Consider the following 22,993-nt stretch of genomic DNA (forward strand, 5'->3'; position numbering starts at 1 on the left):
AGCCTGTGAATCCCATGATAAGGGACCCATCAGGCAGATAGATTCCCAAGCTGGCTGGACTCTGGGGTCATGGCAAGGGGCCACTCTGGCCCTGGGATGAGGACTTTGTCCAAGGCAAGAATGGGCAGCTCTCAGCGGTGGGGCCTGGCCCTGCTGGGAGGGGTCAGGTCTGCATTCCTGAGAGGCCCCAGTGCCTCCCAGGGAAAGCCGGGTACCCAGGGAGCCCTTCTGAGGCCTGAGGTTGCCTTTTCTTTGCATTTGGAGCACGGTGGGGGGCATGGGGTGTTCAGGTTTTGTCAAGAGAAACTGTCAGCTGGACACAGAGACAGACAGATAGGCAGAGGGGGAGGCTGAGGGGCTGAGGGAGAAGATGCTGGAATGGGGGTGGGCCGGGTCCTCTAGCCTCAGGCTGGTGCCCAGGGCTGCTGCTTGGGAGTGATGAGCTGGGGCAGGGGTGGGGGTGGGGCTCAGAGGGCACTGGAGCCAGGCACCTGCCCTGCCAGAGGCCATGTCCTGCCCATGCTGCCCTGGGTGGGCAGCTGTGGGGAGGGGGGAAGTTTCCTGTCCCTCTTAGGGCCCTCTTGGGGGCTCATGGGTTTCACTGGGAGTGATTCCTTAGTAAAGCTTCCAGCTTGGATGGTGCCCTTTTAATTAGATTATCCCCAATTCCCTCTGTCACCGGGTTATTAATATTTATCTGGAGTACACCTGATACGATTCGATCAGTGGGCCTGGGAGGGATGGAGGGGGCTGCCCCTCCTTCTCCCTTCCCTCCTGCACCTCTCCCCCATTCCCACCCTGCTCCCCTGCCCTCATACCGCCTCCACTCCCCAAGTCCCCTCCCTCTGGAAGCCCCAGGAACTTCCCTGTCCTGCGTGCCCCTCTCCCTTGGTGCCCCTTGCTGCCCACCAGAACCCATCCACATGGTGGCCCCGAGGCGTGTGCCCAGCATAGGGCACCCACATGAGGACATGCAAGGAGCAGGGGTGGGAGGGATCCCACGCAAAACGTGCAGGGGGCTCTCTGCTCCTGGCCCATGGTTGCCACTGAGACACCCTCTGTCCAAACCCAAGGAGCCCGTGAGGTCTGGCTCTTTCCTTTGACTGGGGCCCTGGTGCCCAGGCACAGCTGCATCTCTACCCCCATCCTGTCCCTCTGCAGGGAAGCCACCACCACCACACACACACACACACACACACACACACACACACACTATAACTAGGGTCCCCATGCCTGGACTTGGAGAAAAGGCCCAATGGGTGTGAAATCAAAAGAAGCAGCAGGGCTTCCCTGGTGGCACAGTGGTCGAGAGTCCGCCTGCCAATGCAGGGGACACGGGTTCGTGCCCTGGTACGGGAGGATCCCACATGCCGTGGAGCGGCTGGGCCCGTGAGCCATGGCCACTGAGCCTGCGCGTCCGGAGCCTGTGCTCCGCAATGGGAGAGGGCACAACAGTGAGAGGCCGGCATACCGCAAAAAAAAAAAAAAAAAAAAAAGCAGCAACAGGCTTCCCTGGTGGCACAGTGGTTAAGAACTCACCTGCCAATGCAGGGGACATGGGTTCGAGCCCTGGTCCGGGAAGATCCCACATGCCATGGAGCAACTAAGCCTGTGTGCCACAACTACTGAGCCCACGCGCCACAACTACTGAAGCCCATGTGCCTAGAGCCTGTGCTCCGCAACAAGAGAAGCCATAGCAATGAGAACCCTGCGCACCACAACAAAGAGTAGCCCCCGCTCACCGCAAGTAGAGAAAGTCCACGTGCAGCAGTGAAGACCCAATGCAACTAAAAATAAAAATAATAAATAAATTAATTAATTTAAAAAAAAAAAGAAGCTGCAACAAAGCCCTTCTGCAGAAAATGGGATGGATCTGAGAGACACTGGCCCTCTTCCTGGGGAAATGGGAATTAGCACCAAGGATTATTTTTGAGGAAGCGGTGCCCCACTGTGCCCACACGTGCCACCTTCTGAACAGGCCCCAGTGGGGGCTCCAGGCACCGGGACCCTAGTTCCCCAGGCCTCTTGTGGGCGGGCAGGGGAGCACCTGCCCACCTCCCTCCCTCCTGGGAGACCAGTTCCTGGTGAGAATCTCAGGCTTTGCAGAGGTGCCACTGTGTGGCTGAATCCCACAGCCAGGCCTGTGTCTGGGATTCAGCAGGACAGCTGAGAACAGGAGTGGGAAGCCCATGCAGCCTGCCTCCAGCCTTGTGCAAAGCTACCTGGTGTCCCAGGCCCTAGGGGCAGGGCATACCAAGCAGGCTTCCACCCAAACTTTGGAACCTGTTTTCTGGAAAGGAAAACCCCTATGGGGAGCCCAGTCCTGCCCAGGCTTTGGCAGTCTCTTAGGTACCCATCCTCAGCCTGGGCAGGAGCCACAGGAGTCTGTACCCATCACTGGGACACCCTCTGGTGGTGTGTCCCCTCTAATCGAAGCCAGTTTCTGGGGGCCCAGCAGCTCACTCTACAAGCAGACCTTGGCATTCTGGGTCAGTTTCAGGCTCATGATGGGAGTGGAGGTCTGTGCAGGGACCCAGGAGGCCAGGCCGGTTTGGTGAACCAATAGTTACATTTCAGATTCTGGGGGCCTCCCCCCATTTGGGGGACCCAGAAACCTCTTTGGGGCTGGCCTGGCGACTGCACTCTGGCCCAGCAGATTGAGGGGAAGGACAGTGGCCTTTCTGGTAAGATTCAACTCTGCAGAATCCTTTGGTCACTGCATGGCAGAGGGGTGCAGATGCAGCAGGCAGGGAGGGGGTCGGAGAGACTGCAAGCTGGAAGTCGGGGGTGGGGGGCCAACTCCCAGCCTTGCTGCGCTGTCCCACCTGCCAGCTCTTGAAGAAACACCTGTGGGAGCAGTGCCTCTTCCTACCTGCACTGGCCCGAGTCCAGTTCCTGGGTCTCACCCACCTGAAAGACCCCCCCCCCCCACCAATAGCTCTGAGGCATGCATTCCAGGCAACGTGGGGAAGAGCTGAGCTCTTTGTCTCATTTCCCTTCGAAGCCAGCAGTTCACCTCTCCTGGAAATGCCCTCACCCCTGCGTCCCTCTGCACCGGACACCTCCCACCCGCTCCTTGCCACTCTGCTTCAGGCTGGTGACTCTGATCCCTAAAATTTTGCTATTTATCAGCCTGGCTCAGGCAGTCATGTGGCCCAGTGGAGCACTAAGACCAAGAATGGGGGTGGGGAACTCCCATCTAAATGAATCATTTGACAGAACCTGGGGATTTATCAGAAAACCCAAAGGATGCCTGGGCTTTGGAGAAAGGCAGAATGTGCCTGGAAATAGAACAGATGCTGCCATTTGGGTAGGTGGGTGGGATTCCCCCAGAGGGCACCTGTCCAGAGGTCTGAGGGTCTCCAGCACTTTTTTTCTAAAGTTTCTAAAGTTTTCCAATAGGGGCAGGAGGTGGGCAGAACAGAGGACAGGGCCTGGATACCAGACAGTGCCCTGGGAGGACTGTCATCCCCCTCCCCCCACTGTGTGTACTCCTCATTGGTTTTTTGTCTCAGATGGTTGCTTTAAGTACACTTGGATTTCCTTTTACAGAAGGACACTGAGACCCCACATCGGAACGTGGGCTCCCAATTGAGCTCACATGAACGGCCAGAACTCCCCACTCCCTTACACTCCCTGTGCTCATGCACCTTGGACAGAGTAAGGAGCCCTGCAAGCGATGGGCTTCTCCCACAAGGGACGAGTCCACACCAAGAGTCCTGGAGAGCAGAGGGGATGGGACACCAAGAGGTCGGTGACTCAAGAGTGGCTCTCCTGAAGCCCAGCCCTTTGGCAGCGCCTCCTGTGACCACAATTGCCTCTGCCCAGCTCTCCCCACCAGAAAAGTGGAGAGCAGCTAGTTGGCACTCTCGTTATTAAGTCATAAACTCTTGATAACATTTACTATCCTTCAGTCTTTATTCTGGACAGGGCCCCGTCCTCTACCCTTTGAGGTCTTTTTAGTCATTTGTTGTGCCTCTCAGAATCTTCTATCCATCCCCCTGTAGCTGGTGTCCAGACAGGCACTGGCCATAGTTCTCCAGTGAACTGATCTAAAGCTCTGACCTCCTATCCCAGAGGGCTTCCTGGGCCTTGCCCATTGCCATATTCTACTGTTAGGTTTTAAAATTGCCGGACAATTGGGCTCACTAACCGTTAACTTGTGGCCACTAGGACCCTCCATGTCTTTTTCTATTTGTGCTTATTCATGGCCAGTAATCAATGAACCCCGTGAACTTTGTGCTTGGTCCCCGATGAAGGTTTCCCACTTTGTTGAACTGCACATGTCTCTTACTGGCTGAGGGGGTTTTGAACCTGTTTCTCCCTCCTGAGGGGCTGCTATACCCAGCCTGTGGCACTATCCCCCTGTTGCAGCAACTTAATTTCAGCATCCAAACCACCATTTAGAAAACCATTAAGCCATTCTTTCTAACAACTCAAAATATAAAGTGCTTTCGTTTGTTCAATGTCAAAGCGCCGATGAAAGAGCTTGTGGCATCTGACCTATCAAGGCAGACGTATTATCACATTCAGAGAATGAATAGCATATTTTCAAACCACTTTTATCTAAATTACACAGTACATGCCCCAGGAGCCCAGAGGTCTGGTTATTCTCTTGAGATGCAGAGAGAGGAGGGCCTCACAGGTAAGGGAGGGGGTCCACTGAGGAGGAGGGATGACTTTAGGGGTGTCCCAGGGCCAGCAACTGAATGTGGCCCATGAGGCCACTGGCAGGTGTCCTCCAGTCTGCAGAGAGCATGGCAGTGGCTGGGTGGGACCCTCCCCAATGGCCATGAGGAGGTGAGGGTGTGTGAAGACACAACCCCTTTAACAGTGAGATCCTTCATGTGGCCCAATAACGCGCAGAGATGATTGGGGCCCTGTTCTCACTGTAGTTTTTCTTCCGAGCATCTCCCAGGCTTGTCAAGCCCTTGTGCTCCTTCCCCTCCAGGTTTCTGCCGAGTGGTGGGAAGGAGCCTGTGGCCAGCCTCCTGTGGGTTCTGTTCTAAAAGCTGGTGGTCCTTGAAGAGAGGTGGACGATGGAACCGGGGAGGGAAAGGGCCTGGCTGAGGCCTCCCCGCCCTGTGTGTACGTGAGTGTGTGTGTATAGTGGCGGTGGCTTCCCTGCAGAGGGACAGGGTGGGGGTAGAGATGCAGCTGTACCTGGGCACCAGGGCCCCAGTCAAAGGAAAGAGCCAGACCTCGTGGGCTCCTTGGGTTTGGACAGAGGGTGTCTCAGTGGCAACCATGGGCCAGGAGCAGAGAGCCCCCTGCACGTTTTGCGTGGGATCCCTCCCACCCCTGTTCATTGCATGTCTTCATGTGGGTGTCGGGGGGAAGGAGAGACACCAATAACAACTGAGACTTAACTGGGTTGGCAGGGCTCATAATGGAATTCAACTTGACTGAAAGAAAATCATCTCTGACATTTCTGGCTCACCTGAGTCTCTGCAGCCAAAGGCCACTCAGACCCGAGGAGTTCAAGGTTTGCCCCGGGGGCCCCAAAAGTGCAGACACTGAGTGGCTTCTCCCAGGGCCGGCAAGGCAGTTTTGCTCATGGAGCATTTGTAGAGTACGTCCTGCCCGCCCCAGAAACCCCAGTGACCTGGTGTGCTCAGCCTCGGGTCCCTGGAGCAGGTCCATGGGACAATGGTACCCGTCTCCCTGGTGGGGCTGGCTGAACGGATGCATGAAGGAATGATAGGACTAGGGTGGTGCACAGGACGCTCACTCTCTGAAGTGAATGGGCCCCAGGGGCGGGGCGGGGGTGCCTCTGCCGCTAGCAGGGGTGTAAAGCGAACCGTGCAGATGGCCCGTCCGCGCCACAACAGACAAGCTGCTCCCAGGCCCAGCCCTCAGGACCACAGGACAACAGAGGCCAGGTCTTTCCAGGGGCCACCCTGGAGAGTCTGGCTCTAGGGCAGCACATCCCTGTGCCCGTGACTACACGGCTGTTATTTCTGGGAGAACTAGAGCAGAGCAAAGACAAACACCTGATGGAGTATCCTGGCTGGGCCAGACCCAGGAAACCAGCTGCCCAACAGGTTTGAAAGGCCCTCTCGGGCAGGGGCATGGCCCAAGGTGAGGGCCACAATGGCCTTGACCCATTGCAGGGCTGCTCTGTGGGGTGGGACTGCCCCTTTCTGAGGACGAACTGACCCACAGCCGTGCCCTGGAGGGTGGTGATGGTAGGGCTGGTGCCCCTGAACTCCAGGCTCCCTCTCTGTCTGCACTCGGCCATCAGGGGCGACTTCAGATCCCAGGTTAAGGCCAGGCATGAGGGGGAAGCAGCGCCTCCCACTCACAAAAGGACAGAGAAGGTCTAAGTGGATCCACCAGCCAGGCACGGCAGCTGATGCATCAGCGGGGCTGCTGCCCCTCCTGGCCACGTGGCCAGCCAGCCTCAGGCAGGGGCACTCCTGGCCTGCAGAGAACGGGTGACAAAGCTCTCTGTCGTCTCAGCCAAGGCCAGGTGGGTGGAGGATGAGACAGACCCTGCAGACACGAGACCCCCAGGGGTGCAGACATTCAGGAGGGCGGCATATGCACCCTCCTCCCCTCTCACGCAAAGGGACGAAAAGGTACACACAAAACCACAGACAACCAGCTCGCAATCCCACAGGCACGTGTTAGGGCTGGGAGCCCTCCACCCACCAGCACGGTCCAGGAGAACCAGGACAGGCCCCAGCCCCCTTGCCCACCTCCCTGTAATCCCTGGGGCGTGTTCCCTATGGTAGGGCTCCAGGGGATGGAGATGAGAGAAGCTGATGCCTGAATTCTTCCTTTAACTCCCACCCTTAACAAGGTCAAATTCATTTTCTTTGCCTCCGTAGAAAGTTCACAAATGCAAGTCTTCGGCTTTTCCTGAAATCAGAGCCCTGGCAGCCAAGTCTCAATAAAACACTGTGTTTCCAGGTGCTGGGGCCAGTCTTGAGGCCCCTGGTCACTGGGGTTCACAGGCACTTTCCTACTACCTCTCCACCTTGGTGGCGAGCAGCTCCTCTCTGCTGCAGGCCGAGCGCCCCGTCCCCTTCAGATGCCTGATGGACCCCTGGGCCTGCAGCCAGGCTCCCCAGAGCAGGGCCTGCTGTGCCGCTGGCCAGCCCTCCGGCCCTCCTTGCTCTTCTACGGGAGCCCACTTTACCCAGCACTGGAACCTGCCACATTCTGACCTAACAAATCTCGCCGGACCTTTTCCTTAGAGGCGCCGTAGAGCGTATGTTTGTTGTCAATATGATTTTATTTACTTTGCAGTGGAATCCATGAGAGCCAGAAGCACAGTGGGGGCCGTGGCCCCTGGGGTCTGGGTGGTCAGTCCCGAGCCTGGGGCATGGCCTGACCAGTGGGCGATTGTATTTAAAAAAGAAAACAAAATGAAATACACAGAACGAATGCTAGCCACGGACATCAGTAATCTCTTGGTAATTTCATTAAACTTTCCCTTAAACAACAGAAACCCTGCCCTCTGACTAACACAAGGTGCTGGAGAGAAGATGACCAAGTGACTTGATCTCTGAACTTGAAATGTACTTTCCTACCTAGAAATTCAGCACAATGTGTTTAACGGCCAGATGCCTGCAGGCTGTCTGCATGCCCGCCCTGCCCCCAAGAGGCCCAGGGACACCCCTCTCCAGTCTCTACAGCCTGACCCAGGAGGCCACAGCCCCCTGCTTGAGTGGGTTCCACAGCCGTGGGGGTCCGAGGCCTGGACCTCATCCCTGATGCAGAGCTGGGCACATGGCACACAGACACACCTCTCGGGGTCACCAAGGTCATGGCTTATGGTCGGTTATCCTCATGGCAGGAGTGGGGTGGCATGGGGTGAATTTCACAGAAGAGGCACAGAGAGGTCCCCCTTAGTCGGGGACATGCAGCAAAGTGGACGTGTAGAAGGGAGCGGGTTTGCTGACTCTCAAAGCAGGGCGAGCTCTCGGGTTGGGAGCATGCCGCCTTTCCGCCAAGGCTGCAAGGCCAAGGTCAGTGGTCTCTTCCCTGAGTGGCAGGTGAAGCCCCCGGGGCTGGTAAAGCATCTTCATGACAGCTTCACCTGGAGAGTCCCCACGGCAGTCCTGTGAGGTGGGCTGGGAGGGCAGCGCCGTTCATTCTACAGATGAGGGAACCGAGGCTCAGAGTGCAGGAAGGTCACGCACCTGGGAAGGGTCAGAGGCAGGACAAGAACCAGGTTCCTGACCCCTAGGTAAGCGTCTTCCTTCCACGCAGCACTGCGCAACCTCTGTAGGGGAGCCCTGTTCTTAGGCTTCACAGCTTTGGGGGCAGTTCCCTCTGAGCCAAGGACGGGCAGGGAAAGAATGCTTTCACTTCAGGACGGCCTTGCAGCCTGGCTTAGAAACCCAGGGCTAATCAGATCCTGGGCCATCTGGTTCCCCAGGGTCTCCAGAGGAAGCGCCTGGCCTCAGGCCAGACCCGCAGGCTCCTTCCCTTTGCTATGGGTTTGCGGCACAGCTTGCAGGCTGCACCTCCGCTCGTGTGTGGGGTTTCCCAGGGAAACTCCTCCTCCTTCCTCTGAGGCGGGGCGGCCTCTGGGGGCCTCTGCTGGGCAAACAAATTGGAAGAGGCTTCCTTCTCTCGGCCGGGTGAACCCAGGCGCTCCTGCCACCCTCCAGCCTCCCCGCATGGCGGAGGGGAGGCCAAACAGAGGATGGAGGCTTCCGCAGGTGCAGGGCACAGCCATGAGCAGATTCCCACCACCCTGGGGGCTGCCCTCCTCCCAGCTATTTCTACCGAACAAGAAGCAGACAAGAGAGCTCAGAGGGACCTCACAAAAAACTGAGGGGAGAGCCACAGAGGTCCCCCACTGTGGTCCACAGATTTTGCCCCATTTCCTACCCATCAAAGGTCAGAGCTGGGTGACCTTTGCCAGCCACTGCCCTCATTTCAGGACCAGCATCTTCATCCTGTCCAGCTGTCTGCCCCCAGCAGCAGGATTTTACAGAAAACTCAAAGGTCCTGGATTCAAAGCTCTCTGTCCTGCCTGACACTCAGCTGATCAGGACAACACAGCGCTGCCTGCTGATGGCATTCAGACCAAGGCCGCCAATGGAACTGCCCTCTGGACTGCAGACCCTCCTCCTCTGCAGAGATGGGCTGAGGACCCCTCCCAGCCTGCCTATCCCCACCCCTCTAATTGGCTCAAGAACTCCAATTCCCTTGACTTGTGAGTTCCAAGTCCCCCCTGCTGGGACTTAAGTCAGAACCTTCTGGAATAGCACACTGTTCCCCTCTGCACTTAACCAGATCCTGACCCCACTATATGCCCACCTTCCCCACACCCAGCTTCATCCTGCCATCATCCACCTTCCCTGAGAGGGTGAAGCCCCACTGGGCTGGTAAGTCCCTGCCCCACTGCCCTCACTGTGCCAGCACATGCGCATCAAAGGTGCCCGCTCTTCCCAGAGGCCCCGACGACATCATGTAACGTCAGCACAGACATTAGTGGTAGGGAAACTTTTAAGTATGCATGCACACGCACCCCAGCCAATAACATTAAGTGTCATTTAGAAAAAATGGGTTAAATAAGCAGTATCGCCGAGGATGGCCGTGCTGGGCTGATTATCCTGTATTTGCACGTTCTGGCGGTGGGAAGGCTAAAAGTCTAATGACTGAATTATCACCCTAATGCCTTTTGCTGGCTGGGAATAATCCTGAGGCAACAGCTGCCGCAGGGTTTTTGGCTGGTTTCCTCTAATTGCATCCAGATTAAGGGAGCCGTGCAGGGGCGGGCCTTCTCCATCCCTCCGGAGCAGCGGGACCTCGCAGAGCCCACACACCCAGGTCTTCAGCTTTCGAGGTCCTGGCTGCTCCAGGAGGCCCAGATCTCACTGGGACCTCACCCAGCCCATAGGGTGAGAGGTGGGAGGGTCCTGGGGAGCCGTGGGGGTGAGGGGCTGTGGGAGCTGGGAGCTTCAGAATGAGCACTTTCCACCCAGGACCCTCCAAAGTGAGGGAGCCTGGGACCCCTCTCCCTCCACCCCGCACACAGCAACCCAAAGGCACAAGGTATTGTAAAATGCACGGACGTTCTTCTGCTACGGAGGATGAGGGGGGAGCACCCTTTCTCCTCTTAGGCATCTCCTGCCCCTTCAGGGGAAGTCACGCCCCTGGTAGAAGGTGAGCTCCAAAACAGTGTTATCTGGACCAGGACTTTGTTGTGGTGCTGGTAGACTCTTCCAGCCCCGTACCAGCCGCCCAGTTCCTCACCCCTCCCTGAATCCCAGTCCCTCGCCATGTCACTTCTCTTACTGCAGGGGAGGGTCCATTTCCCCATCCCTAGATGCTGAGTCTGGCCATGTGACTTGCTTTGGCCACTGAGGTGGCAGCACGGGGGGCATCTGTCAAGGCTTGGGAAGGTGCCTGTACACTTCTGATTCTGCACCTTCGCCTTGGCCAGGACTGGCTTGCGGGAAGGATGCAAGAAGCACAGAGCAGAGCCAAGTCTGACCTCTACACACCTCGGCATGTGTGAGCACACCCCTGGGACTTAACAGCTCCAGGCATGGGAGCAAGCCCAACCCAGACCAGAAATGCCCAGCTTGAGCTGCTGCCCCACAGACTCATGTGCTAGGTAAAAGTGTGTGCTAGTTGAGGCCACCATGTTTGGGGGCTATTTGTTATGTAGCATTACTGTGGCAATGGGTAACTGTTACGCCTGTTCATGGGGATGTGGTCTCTAGAGGAGGGTCAACATAGTGCCTGGGTAACTCAAGCCATTTCCATAATGGATCAGGAGCCATCCTCCAGATGGAAAGGCAATCTTCTTTCCCCAGAAGCAGAGCACAAGTCTACCCCCATCCAGCCTGGATCCTGCTGCTGGACTGTAATGGTCAGTACCCTAAGATCTGGGCACTGATGGGGCTCCAGGATGGTCTCTCCGAAAGACTCTTGGGTAGAGGGGCCAGGAACTTGGAAGTACCAGTGTCAGTCTCCTGCCTGCTGGAGGACTTGGGCTCGTGGAGAAGAGAGAAGCTGAGAAGGGAGGAGGCTGATAACTCCTCTTTCCTGTTGATAAACATCTTTTTAAAGTGGCGCCATCCAGCAGCGTCAGGTCCCAGTGGGAAAAGCTGAGGGGCAGGAAGAAGCCTTAGTCGGGCTGCGTCTCCGCGATGACTCTCAGCACTTCAGGAATCTTTCTCCCCAGAAGAATGTGCAGGAGGATTCAAGGAACGATTCCAGCCTCCTTGCTCCTGCCAGTTCAAGAGGTGGCTTCCTGTGCAAATGGCTCCACCACTTTACACTGGCTGGGAGCCCTCCCATGCCCTTATCTGTCCTTCTCTAAATCCCAGAAGGAGCAACTGATGAGAATCTTTGGGAGCAGGGAGAGCTTGCTGGGAAGACCTGGTTCCCACACAGAAAGCAGAGGTGCCCTGAGTGATGGCTACCGTACTGTGGCCACTCTTGCGTCCAACCACCTGAGAAGCTGACTTACAGAAGACTGGCATTCATGGCAGAATGCAGGCCCTGCAGGGAAGTGGGAGTCTTTCTAGCACTTTCAGGTGCCTTTGTCTTGGTTGGTCAGTTAATATAGTCCCCCTTCCCTCAAACACTGCAGATTCCCTTCAGATGATTTTGCATGCACACACACACACCTCAACCCATCCAGACCCCAGTTGGTTGCAGTATTTGGTGAGGTTGGCCTTAAACAATGCCAAATGCAGACATTCCCCAACAAAGGGAGAGGAATCCAACATTTCAACAGCCTGTGCTCAGGCAGCAGATTCCTTCACATACCAAGAGGACAGGATGTTGAAATGGACAGTGTGAAAGCCCCCAGTCCGCTGCTCTTACACCTCTTTACCCTGAAATCAGTGGGGCTTTTTTTGGCGGGGGGATGGGGGGCAGATGTCTTCACATCAGCTTTGCAGCTGTGGCTGGAGAAGCTGTGGAGTATGTTTGGTTCTTTCAGAGAATGAAGCCTGATGAGGCGGGTGTGTCCGGCTTGCAAAGATGTCTCTGGGCCTGGACAGGACCCCCTTGTTCTGCACTCCCCGGCACTGGTGGGTGCACAAGACCTCTCCTTCTGTCTCTGCCTTTCCCAGTGCCTGGCAATACCCTTCGGTGGCTGATGAAGCTGGAGGAATTCCTGGGACGTGTGGAGAGCCATCAAAGGCAGGCAACACGAGAACCCAGCCAGCCTGCGTGTCCAGGTGGGATGGCTGTGCATTTTGGTCCCGCTTTTTTGGGAGGTGACTTTTCTCTGGGCAGCTGGCGGGTTCCACTTCTGTCACTTCTGGACTCCGCTTTTGTCCTTAATATGAAAAGTTTCCCTTCATGCCGCCCAAGGGCATTTTCCTTCTGTTTCTACCATCCCATCCCCTCCAAGCCCAGCCCCACCCCCTCCCCCATGCTTGGGACCTGGCTGAGGTTCCCTCACCCCTCGTCTAGCACAGGGAGCCCAACCTATCTGCGGAAACCGAAGCCTTCCCGGGGCGTCTTTGGGCCCTTCCTGCCTTCTCTGGGGGGCTTGGGCGAAGGCGTCTCCACAGTGCCCCCATATGGGCAGCTCTCAGACCCCGGGTGCTGGCCTGTGCACTCCACGGCGGGCATGTAACCACTGTCCCACATGCCAGTCCCACACAGCTTGCACAGGTCATGCAGGCTGCAGGGGATCCGCGGCAGGAGGCGAAACTGATAGAGCAAACTCCTTGCCTGCAAACAGAGAGGACAGGCAGTGACGAGGGCGTTGGGGGACAGCCAGTGGCCCGAGAGCAGGGGCAGCAATAGCCAGCGCCCAAGGGCTCACCCTGTGCCAGGTCAGGGCGAGGGCTCTGCCTGCCCCGTCCCTTTCAACACCGTGATCCAGCTGAGGGACGGGACTCACATGGTACCCGGAGCAGTGCTCCCATGTGGCTTGACACAAAGAAGGCTCCCCCGACGGCCTTCATATGGAGGGTGAACAGGGCAGGCAAAAGCGGCACAGGGCCCACCCTGTCCCTCCCTGGCTCAGCCTGGCCCCACGGCTCCACCTCTCCGCCCTGCAGGGTCTGTTTCCACCACCCTCTTCCTACCCACCGCACCCTGACCCCAGGCCCTCCTCACTGCCCCCGGGAGACACCAGAGAGCTTTAAGAAGCAGACTCCAGCAGGAGCCTGGGAAGTGGGGAGGTGGCAAAGGCGCCCTTTGTTCCACTAACTTCGGATGAAAAGTGTCCACCTCCCCTCCCTAAGCCTCCTGCTCAGTTTTCCTGGCTCTGGGCTAGGACTGAGGTACCGCAGGTGGAGGACCTGTCCATCAAACCAGGTAATCTGTTCAGTCCATGAGGAGAGAGGCCTCTTTGCCAGGGCCTGATGGGCACCCTGAGCAGCTGCCAGACATGCTGACCACTGGGCCTTGGTCAGGAGCTCCCAGGGTGGCTGGAGTGTGTGGGCGGGGCTCTGGAAGTGAAGGGGCGGGGCTCTGTGTGTGGAGGGCAGGGCTTGTGGGGGCTGTGTGTGGGCAGAGCTCTGGAAGTGAAGGGGTGGGGCTCTGTATATGGGAGGGCGGGCCTGCATGCAGGGGCCACACTCACCTTCCTGAGAACAAGCTCCCCATTCATGTGCATGGCCAGGTTTCCGAAGTGCAGAAGCATCTGGTCGGTGGCCAGCTGCTGCTCAATGACGTCATCCCCGTAGATGGCCACGATGGCCACACAGATGAAAAGGTGGAAGTAATCCGTCTGGGGGGATAGAGATTGGGTTCAGATAAGGCCCCTGACCCAGCCCCAGGGCCTGCCTGCAGGTAGAGGCCAAGTGCAGAGGTGCGGGGTAAGGGCTCGGGGTGAGGTCGTCTGGGTTCATGTGGCCCTGGGCAAGCCCAGAAGCCTCCTTCATCCTCAGTTTCCCCACCTGCAATGGGCCAGTGTGAGCACCTCTATCCAAAGGCTGCTGTGACATACAAAGGGGCTGGCCACCCACGGGCTGCTGTTACCCTCCGGGGAGCCCTCTGGGAGGCTTTCCAGCACAGGGCAAAGAACATGCTCCTCTGAAGGCTGGCCCGTGCCCATTCTCTTGAGAGACAGTGCGTCAGAACATGCTCCAGTGGGTCACAGAACACGCCACTGAGAAAGAACTTTCTGGCACCCACCCACTGGTCGCTGTCCTCCTGCCTCCAGGCCAAACGTCCCAACTCGTGCCCCAGAGACGACTCTTAGGATTGTTGATAAGAAAGTGAGGAGAAGAGCCTCGGAGCAGAGCACGGCAGATCACGACGGTCCCCATGGAGCTCCCCAACGAGCCCACCATCTTTAACCAGCTTTACAGAGCCCATTGAGGACTCCGCTGTCTTCCTTGGAGGCTGCCTCATATGGCTGCCCAGCAAAGAAGGCCTGGCCCACAGCAGGAAGCCGGCACTTGGTCCTGGCTGGGGTACATCCTGTGCGCTCTCCGGCCCGGACACTTTGAGGGCACACCGCCTTTGAGTCACACTTGCTCTCGGGGGCAGAGGAAGGACAAGGACCACCAGGAAGCCTGTGTTTAGTCTCCTGACGTCGGCCACCCAGCCAGACAGAACTTTGTTCCTTTGCAAACAGGGCCAGGAGGAGCCCTGGATGCGGGCAGAAGTTATGGGCAGCAAACATCCCACACCCCACCCACTCTGAAGAGACCATTCTGGGTTGCCCAGCCCCTTCCTCTGAATTACTCCAGAATGGCCTTGATGTGGCTCAGAACGATCCTCCTGCAGCTATTCGAACTGTGGCCAGGGTTGGCGGAGGGCTGGGGGGAGGGGGGAGGACGGAGGAAGGTGCATGTCTACCTCCTCTCAGAGAGGACTCTGGGGCAGAAAAGGTGGGGCACATTCTAAATGGGGCTGGATGGCAGTACAGGACTAATCCCAGTTCACTGGACAAGGCCCAGGGCAGCGCAGCCCCTGAGGGCAAACTAGAAGTATCATAAATGAATGAAATAGAGCATTTCTCACTCTGGGGACACTTTAAAAGTTAAAGCAGCTGGTAGTGACCACCCCCCTCTCCACGAGCTCACTCTAATGAATTAGCCTACGCCCACTACAATCATCCTACCCCCCGCTTCCAATCTCCTGCCACTAATTTGATCAAGTGGTGGGGCCAAATGTGGCTAAATTTAGCCTGAGAAATGGCCCCATTTGTTGGGTAATGCTCTGAGTTCACTTGTAACATTAGCCTAAATGTGATGTCACGAGGGTGGCAAACTTGCTGCTGGAAAAACATGCAATGAGGCTTTGCAAAGTGGACACAATTTTTTTTTTTTAAAATGTGATCCAGTGTTTTGGACCATCCTTCCCAATGCTTCCTTGATTCCAGCCTGCAGTACACGTCGAGCACGCTAACCCACGCAGGAATCGCGGCCCAGACCTGGGCCCGGCTGGGGGCAGGAGCAGGAGGCGGGTGAGGATGGATGAACACAAAGACAGCCTGTGGCACCAGCACCACATTTGTTCACACTCACTTCTATCAGACATAACCCTTCTTTGACATTAGTAAGGAGGGGAAACGCTGATGCGCATTTCCGAGGGCTGGTGGGCGTGCCCACGTAACAGCGAGGTTTGTCTCATCCAAGCTGCTCCGGCTGCCGCAGGGAGGATGGAGCCCGCTCTTGCAGAAAGGGTCCTGGCCACCTCCCGGATGCGTCAATACTATTTTTTTTTAAGGCTGATGGATTCAGAGAGACTTGCCTATCCTTTCACGTCGCCAGCTTGTTGCTAATTTGGGCATTAAAGCTGTGTGACAGGGCCAGTTCGACGCTCTCAGGGGAATTTGTTGAGGAGACAATGATAACAGTGGATGGCAAGTGGAAATCACATCCCTGGGTGGGGACAGTGGGCCAGGCCCGGGCTCTCAGAGGGGCTGATGGGGAAGCAAGGTCTCGGGCCCTTTCCCTGAGCCGTCCCGAGGGGGCAGGCGGGCGGGCACTGGCTCCAGCTTGTGGGCACTGGCGTCCTGCTCGGCCCCGCAATGTCTTTCACGCTGATTGGTTGTGACAGGAGCGTGCTCAGCCCCAGAACGTGGTAATGAGTGCAGTCAGTGGGCAATTTGCATCGATTTCAGTTACTTGGGAGGCGAATTGCAGGTCTGAGGCTGGCCACGTGGGACTGGAAGGCAGTCGCCATGTGAGGGGCGGACTGTGGCTTGCGGGGGGTCAGGGATGGTGGAGGGGGACCCCAGAGGAGGCGCACGGTTACGTGGGCACCCCACCCTCCTTTTAGACTGGGTGCAGGACGGCTGTCCCAGCCCCCAGCCCTGGGCACCGCGCCTGACTCACCTGGTAGTGGGCCCAGCAGGCCTCCCAGATCCGCAGAGCCTCAGCCTCGGGAAACTCCCGCTTGAAGCACAGCAGCAGCCAGCGGTGGCAGAAGAGCATCTGCAGGCCGTCCTCGCCCAGTGAGACCAGGTGCTGGTAGAAGCGCAGGTGCGTCAGCCGCAGCAGCTCCCGCAGGTACAGCTGGGGGCGAGGCCGAGATGAGTTAGCCCCCCAGCCCCGAGCACGCCTGCCTGCCTGGCCCAGGAAGCCCACTCCCACCGAGGCCCTTCCTCGGTCCACCCCTCCCGCCCGCCAAAGCCTGTGTGCCATGCGTGAGGTCTCTACCTGCTACATGTCACTGCACCCACTTGTTTTGTTCTGTCGCTGGAAGTCTGACTCACACCTGTCTTTGTCAGTTTAGCCCAGATTTCAGACTGTTTTGGAGGCTGTGGCGTGGCCCAGGGCAAGGCAGAGCACAGCACCCTGATGTGGACCAGGAGGCTAGTGGCAGGAAGACCCCCAGGCCTCAGGCGCCATATGGGGCTGTTTCTGACGCCCCCTCCCTTCTGGGATGTCGAGCAGATCATCCATTGACAACGCCCCCTCCCCCACACCCACTCAACCACCTTCCGCTCTGATCACCAAGATCCATCATCTTCCAGAGCTGATTGAGGACAGAGAGGGGGCGTTTCTGAACCCCGAGAGGCTCAATTCCTGCACTTAAGGTCACCACCCAGTGACTTGGGACGAGATGGAAGCTGTTTCTGGCAACGTCCTGCTCTGGCTGCTGACTTCACCAGCATCGTTGTAAAATCAATCTCCGGCAGCTAACAAGTCACGGGGCCATGTGCTTCGGAGCCCATCAGGGGCGAATCGCATCAGAGCCCGTAATTGCCTCCGCAGGTACCGTGGAAACCTGACATCACAGGGCCGATGCAGAGAGCACAGAGTGGGCAGGCTCGGCTGAGATCCCAGCCAGATCCTGGGGTGGGGGCTTGGTGACTCACAGGCCCCTTCCCACACAAGCGACCCATTGTTCCTACTTGAGACAGCCGCTGGGATGGCACGTGAACTGATTTTGAGGACCCTTCCCGACTGGCCAGTCTTTCCACCCAGTGGCCCACAGCAGGGTCAAGTCCAGGCACGCAGCTGACCCCCTCCCTCCCTCACGGGTGCCCCCCACCCCCGCTCTGGTGCCCGGCACCTTCCAATCCCCACCTGCCTGCTCCTGGCTCCCCCTTGTCCAATCCCCTGCTGTGTTCTGCTCTACCATCCATAGTCTTCAACGGCTTCCTAATGGCAAGTTGACGGGACATGCTCCTTGGCCTGGCATTTGAGGCCCTCCATTCAGCTCGACCCTCATTGCATGTGGGCCACCAACCTGACCAGGGCACCCAGTGCCATTGCCCAGAGAGCTCTCTCAGCCAAGTCTCGGCAGGCCTGACAGTGTCCAGGGCCAGACCCCACGTGCCATTGGGTCGGCCTAGTCCAAGGAGACACTGGGACACCTGTCTTGGTTCCCACCTCTATCACCAGAGCTCTTTCTGTATCACTCCCTGGCACCCAGCATCCTCTCCTCACACTGTCAGCTTCCAGACCAAAAATCTCTTGCAGACTGGGGACCTGAGACCATCTCCCAGTGCCAGCAGCACCCAGCAGGTGCTTGGAGTGCACAGATGCCACGTAAGGAAAGAGTGCGCACTCCTGGCCCTGCCTTACCCAGCTCTGCCTCCTCGCTCCCAAGTCTCAGTGCTGCCTGGTCTGTGTAGGTTAGGGGAGGCCATGAAGGGAGGGGTGCCGGCTGCGCACAGCAAGCCTGCTGCCCTGGAGGTACGGTTGTGACAACTACCCAGCGGGCCTCGAGGTGGTTTCAGGAGCCCCTCCCATCCCCACCCCCAGAACCCTGGCTATGTTGGACCCCTGCAAGGGGCCCAGATGCACCTGAGGAACCATTTTACACAGCACAGGGTCAGGTGTGATAGGGACCCCCCCCCCTTCTTTGTCTCCCAGGGAGCCTGGGTTGGGATGCCACATGCAGGGAGGTGGGAAGCCACAAGGGGAAGGCCCTGCACAGTCTAGACTCTGGACCTGCAGGAGTGTGAGGTGGGGATGGCAACATGTGTCCTGGGACCTGGGAACAGCATGCGTCCCTCCTGGGGGAGCTGGCCCTACCCCAGAGGCCCAGGGCCAAGCCCCCCACAGTCCACTGGCAAGGCTGACCCTGGCCTTTCTGCTGCTTGCTGACCCACAGCCCCCAAGCCATACACAACTGAGAGCCTCACCAGCTGTTTCTCCATGTCCTCATCCCGAGGAGAGCTGACAAAGATCGTGTTCTGCATCAAACCCACAAAGCACCAGAAGGTGTCTGACTCGTCCAGGACCTCGGCCAGGATGGGTGCCACCAGGTCCGACATGCCCTGGGAGTAGCCGATGGCTGGGTTGTACACCGCATAGTTCAGCAGGATCCTCCTGGAGACGCAGTGCAGAGAGCAGGGAGGTCAGTGGAGGACGGCCACAACATAGCAGTGTGTTGTTGTGCAGGCCAGTAGAACCCCAGGCTGGAGACCCTGGGCTGTCCGGGCCCCCATCTTTCACCATGATCTCAGAGGAAGGAGGGCAGCTCTGGGACCGTCTCCAGAGCCTGGGGAAAGGTAATGGCCTGCAATTAGGCACTCACCAGCCCAGCCCCTCGAGAGCAGGGCAAGGAGGAATGTGGGTCTGATTTTCTTAATTGTCAACTGCCTGTGACAAAGGGTGGGCTGGCCAGGAACGTTTTCATGGGCTGCTAATTTTGTGCAATTATTTGCCAGGAGGTAGCAGCACGTCAAAGATGCCAGCCTCAGCCCTGTGTGGCTTTATCATCCAGAAGACCACCCAATGGGAGACAGAGACACTCAGGGGGAGGCTGGCCCACAGCTGGTGTGAGACAAGCAAGGTTAGGCTTAGTGGATGCCCAGCGGGTGGGGCCTACAGGCCTTCCCTGGGCCTCTAGGACAATAAAAGACCCACTGACATTGCCTAAAATAGCTAACAACCCTCTGATTCTGGGGCATTGAACCTGGAGGAAAGACCCCTGACCCCTGCAGAAGCTGCTGCTTTTCCACTTCCCAGAGGGTCAACTGAGGCCTGAGGGGTGAGGTGGCAGGTGGGAGTGAAACGGAGGGGGGAGGAAACATGCTGGCCGGGAATGTGGTACCTCATGCTCTCCACATTGGGATTGCCTTCTCCTCTGAAGAACTGGTTGCTTCGATCTGTCCGTACCACATCCTTGTCCACGGTGAACTGCACGTTCCGCCAGAACGCTCTGTGCTCTTCAGGGGTCATGGAGAGCCTGGCATGGAGCAGAGCGCCCGCTGGGGGGTCAGCAAGCGGCACAAACGCTCCCGGCTGGCGCGGGCGTCCCGCCCAACCCCGCCCAACCCTGCTCCCAGATGGGAACTGGGGCCGCTGGCAAACCCTCCGGCTCCCACTGACCTGGGGTGGGGGTGGTGCACAAGGCTTTCCAAACATTAACTCGGCCTCACGGGTCCCAAACAGAGAGCTGACCGTAGCCCCGGGATCAGCGAGGCCCAAACGGACCTCAGCAGTCCCAGTGCCCCCCAAACACCCCCGCCACCCCGGGGTTCTGCGGAAGGATGTCAGCCCCTCGTTAAGTACGTTGAAAAAGTATTCTAAAATCTTGACATGCGAGCTAAAGAGAGCCAGTCCCAGGGCCCGCCGCTGGGGTAATAACTGCACTTATCCAGCCCCATCGCTCACGGTCCTGGGGGACCCATTTTTCAAGGAAACTATGGGTCACGGAACATATTATCAATGCTGAATTGCACCTCAAATTGCCTTTCCAAATGGCATTTCCCTCCGCGGCGCTGGGGTGGGTTTCCCTCCGCGGCGCTGGGGTGGGTTTCCCTCCGCGGCGCTGGGGTGGGTTTCCCTCCGCGGCGCTGGGGTAGGTTTCGTTTCCCTCCGCGGTTCGAGGGGGCCCCGGCCGGTCGCCGCGGTCACCTTTTCTGCTGGATCTCGGCGTATTCCTTTCTCTTCTGCAGCCGCAGCACCTCCCTTTCCTCCGACGTCGACTCGTGGCTGTAATAACGCAGCAGGAAGGGCCAGACCTCCCCCCGGATTGACACATCAATGCCGCCGAAGAAAATGGCCTGGAGGAAGCGGCAAAAGTTGGGGAGGGGCCAAAGCAGGGCCGCTCAAAGGACCCCCAAATCCCAGGAGATCTGTGTTTTGGTGGCTTTGCTGCGCCTTCTTGACAACTGATGCCTTGATTCAGATCGCTGCAATTTGCACATGTTTGGAAGGGGAAAGTGCCGGCCCCCCATTCCCATACAGGACACAAACCAGGCTCATTTCAATGTCAATGCCCCCCCTGGTGCGGCACTCAGATTAACCTGTCGTTCTCACGTCAGGGCCTAATCCCGGTTTTGGAATCGCGGCGCGGGCTGCGAGCTCTGCTATACAGGCTGACGCGGGGTCCTCCAAACCCGCTCCGGAGGTTGCTTTTTCATCGCAGCGGCTTTGATTGCTCTATCGGGCGCGTTCACACAGCCAGCTCTGGCACCAGCGGACGCACCCCCCGGAGGCGGCCTGTGGGCATGGCCCCGACCCCTGGTCCTGAATCGGGCCCCGCGGGCATACCGGGCCTCACCTTGCGGAGCTTGTACTCCTCCTCCACCTGGCCCAGCGCGTTCAGGTGGCGGAGCCAGGCCGCGACATCCAACCGTCGGTACATGCTTTCCTCGGGGTGCGTCTCGGAAGACGGCAGTTTGGGACGCCGAATGGAGAACTGCATGCACGTCTTTTCGTCGGCGACCTGCTGGACGGGAGGACAGTTGGGGATCAGTGTCTCAGCCGTTTCGCTTTCGAAGCCAGCCGCGCTCTTCGCGGGATGTGAGCCTTCCTCGCTCTCTTCCGAAAGGAGGAGGACGCCTCTTCCCTGCATACAAACCCCTAAATGGCAAGTGTAATTAGACACAATTCAAATGAAAATACCGTCCTCTTACCATGGTCCCCCCTCGCGCTCCCGGCTCCCGGCCCACTCCCATCGACCGCCGCCCCCCACTGTCCCTCCAGCCCCGCCGCAAAGATGGAATTAATGCCTCGGACGGCCAACTTCCCTCTGCCGGGAGGGCCTGCAATAAATTACATGTGATTGGCCACATACAAAGGGATGGCTGTTCTGCGAGCGGGGAGCCCGCCTGTCAGGTTGTCTCCACGGGCAGTCACGGATCCAGGGCAAAACTGCAGCTGACATTTAATTCAAAAATCAAAGGTTGTTCAATGTAGGGGGAAAAAAAAGCCATGCTACTGTAATAAGGGAAGCCAGCAGGAGGCTCTGTGGGAAGGAAGGGAATTTTAAAGTCAGCCCGTTTCTAATAAGCACATACAGTATCTTAACCAGATAATTAAAGAGCTCTTATTACATTTGTATGTAGATTGAGCAAAATATGGCAGGAAGCCTTGTCAAAACATGATTTTTCAAGTGCGGAGTACTGCCTTTACAAGAAGCCTGGGCACATGTTTCAAATCCCAAATTGCTGCTCTGTAGGCCCCCAGCAACCACGGGTCACACCGGAGAGGCCTGGGTCTCCGGGGGAGAGAACCAATGTCCTGGGCCCCCGTTGGAGGGGAGGGGGGAGTGGGAGGGGGGGGTGTCTCAGCAGCCAGGTGCCTCCAGGGGTGGTGCAGGGCCTCCCTGGGGGCAGTCCCCAACCCTCCTCCGGGCTACCTGGTCTTTGAGGTGCGTCTCTGCGCAGTATTTCCATTGCTGAAGCACGTCGGGCAGCTTGTCCAGGCCACCGTGGTGGAAGTGGAACACCTTGTACTGGCTTTCCCGGCTGGCGACGACCAGCTGGCCGCTGGTGCAGGCCTCATCGCTGAGTGGCCATCGGAGGGTGGAAGAGAACAGACCCATGAATATGTAAACATGGGTTTTTATTTCCAAGTATAATCAGAGGCCCCTATTGCCAACCTCAGAGGCAGGAAACAGGAAGTCTCCGTGGAGTTTGGCTGCTGGCGGCAAGGGGACAGAATTATGCCCCAACAGAAGCCATCACCCCTTTGCTGAAGAAGGCAAAGCAGCTCCCTTCCTGGGAGACCCCAGGTTGTATTGTCCTCACTCCCGGGAGACCTGCCAGAGCAGCCTTCTGTCCCCACCCTTGCCTGCCAGGTCATATCCTCCCTTCTCTCTGGGGGTCCTGGGGGTGGATGCCCTGACGGGGAATCAGGTTTTGAACCCAGATGGGGCAGCGCTAAGGGATGCCCCTCCAGCAGCCTTCCCCATCCGTCATGGAAGGCACTCTGGGAGAATCCTCCGGGGAAATTCACAACACATGCCTCAGGGCCATCACCCAAACTTGGCTTCCCTTCCATGAAAGGCGGGATGTGGCTCTGGGTCTGGGAACTCCCACAGAGACATGCCTGCTTCTTCTAAGCACCAGTCTTGGTTGGTGCTTTCCTGCGGCTGGGCCACCCTGCCTTTCAGGAAGAGAGACATGAGGTGGCCGTTAGGCAGGGAACTAAAAGGGATGGCTCCCCATACTGAAGGAAAGCGTGCCTCCCTCTAGAAAGCCATGGCCTCTTCCGAGCTGGGCCTCTGGGTGGGTGACCGGGGGCAGCCTGCAGCAACTGCTCTCTGTGTAGCCCTGGTTCGTTGTCTTTCCCCAAACCAGAGCTCCAAGCAACAGCTGCTTACCATCACCCTGAAAGCAGAGGAAAGAGTTTGGGAGCTACCCAGACCCAGCTCCTGTGGGGCAGCCATAGGGGGCACTGCTGACGAGACT

At 57.8% G+C, this 22,993-nt stretch overlaps 1 protein-coding gene across 2 annotated transcripts in view; it reads right to left on the reverse strand.

Moving 5' to 3' along the window:
- Window positions 1–11,851: 11,851 nt before the first annotated feature.
- TBC1D16 (TBC1 domain family member 16) overlaps window positions 11,852–22,993 on the reverse strand; it is a 62,670-nt gene continuing 51,528 nt past the window's right edge. Inside the window, exons 4-11 of one of the 2 annotated variants that reach the window (XM_027080919.1) lie at window positions 21,940–22,087; window positions 20,860–21,027; window positions 20,211–20,359; window positions 19,405–19,539; window positions 18,491–18,677; window positions 16,230–16,409; window positions 13,523–13,669; window positions 11,852–12,663 (exon numbers count right to left, since the gene is read on the reverse strand). In XM_027080919.1, the coding sequence (XP_026936720.1) occupies window positions 12,415–12,663; window positions 13,523–13,669; window positions 16,230–16,409; window positions 18,491–18,677; window positions 19,405–19,539; window positions 20,211–20,359; window positions 20,860–21,027; window positions 21,940–22,087 (1,363 nt within the window). In that variant the 3' untranslated portion in view covers window positions 11,852–12,414. The remainder of the gene's footprint in view (window positions 12,664–13,522; window positions 13,670–16,229; window positions 16,410–18,490; window positions 18,678–19,404; window positions 19,540–20,210; window positions 20,360–20,859; window positions 21,028–21,939; window positions 22,088–22,993) is intronic. The other variant, XM_027080921.1, reaches the window with a different exon arrangement.

This window comes from Aethalodelphis obliquidens, unplaced genomic scaffold (assembly GCF_003676395.1).
Source record: "Aethalodelphis obliquidens isolate GAN/ISIS:26980383/991018 unplaced genomic scaffold, ASM367639v1 scaffold44, whole genome shotgun sequence".
Lineage (NCBI taxonomy): Eukaryota > Metazoa > Chordata > Mammalia > Artiodactyla > Delphinidae > Aethalodelphis > Aethalodelphis obliquidens.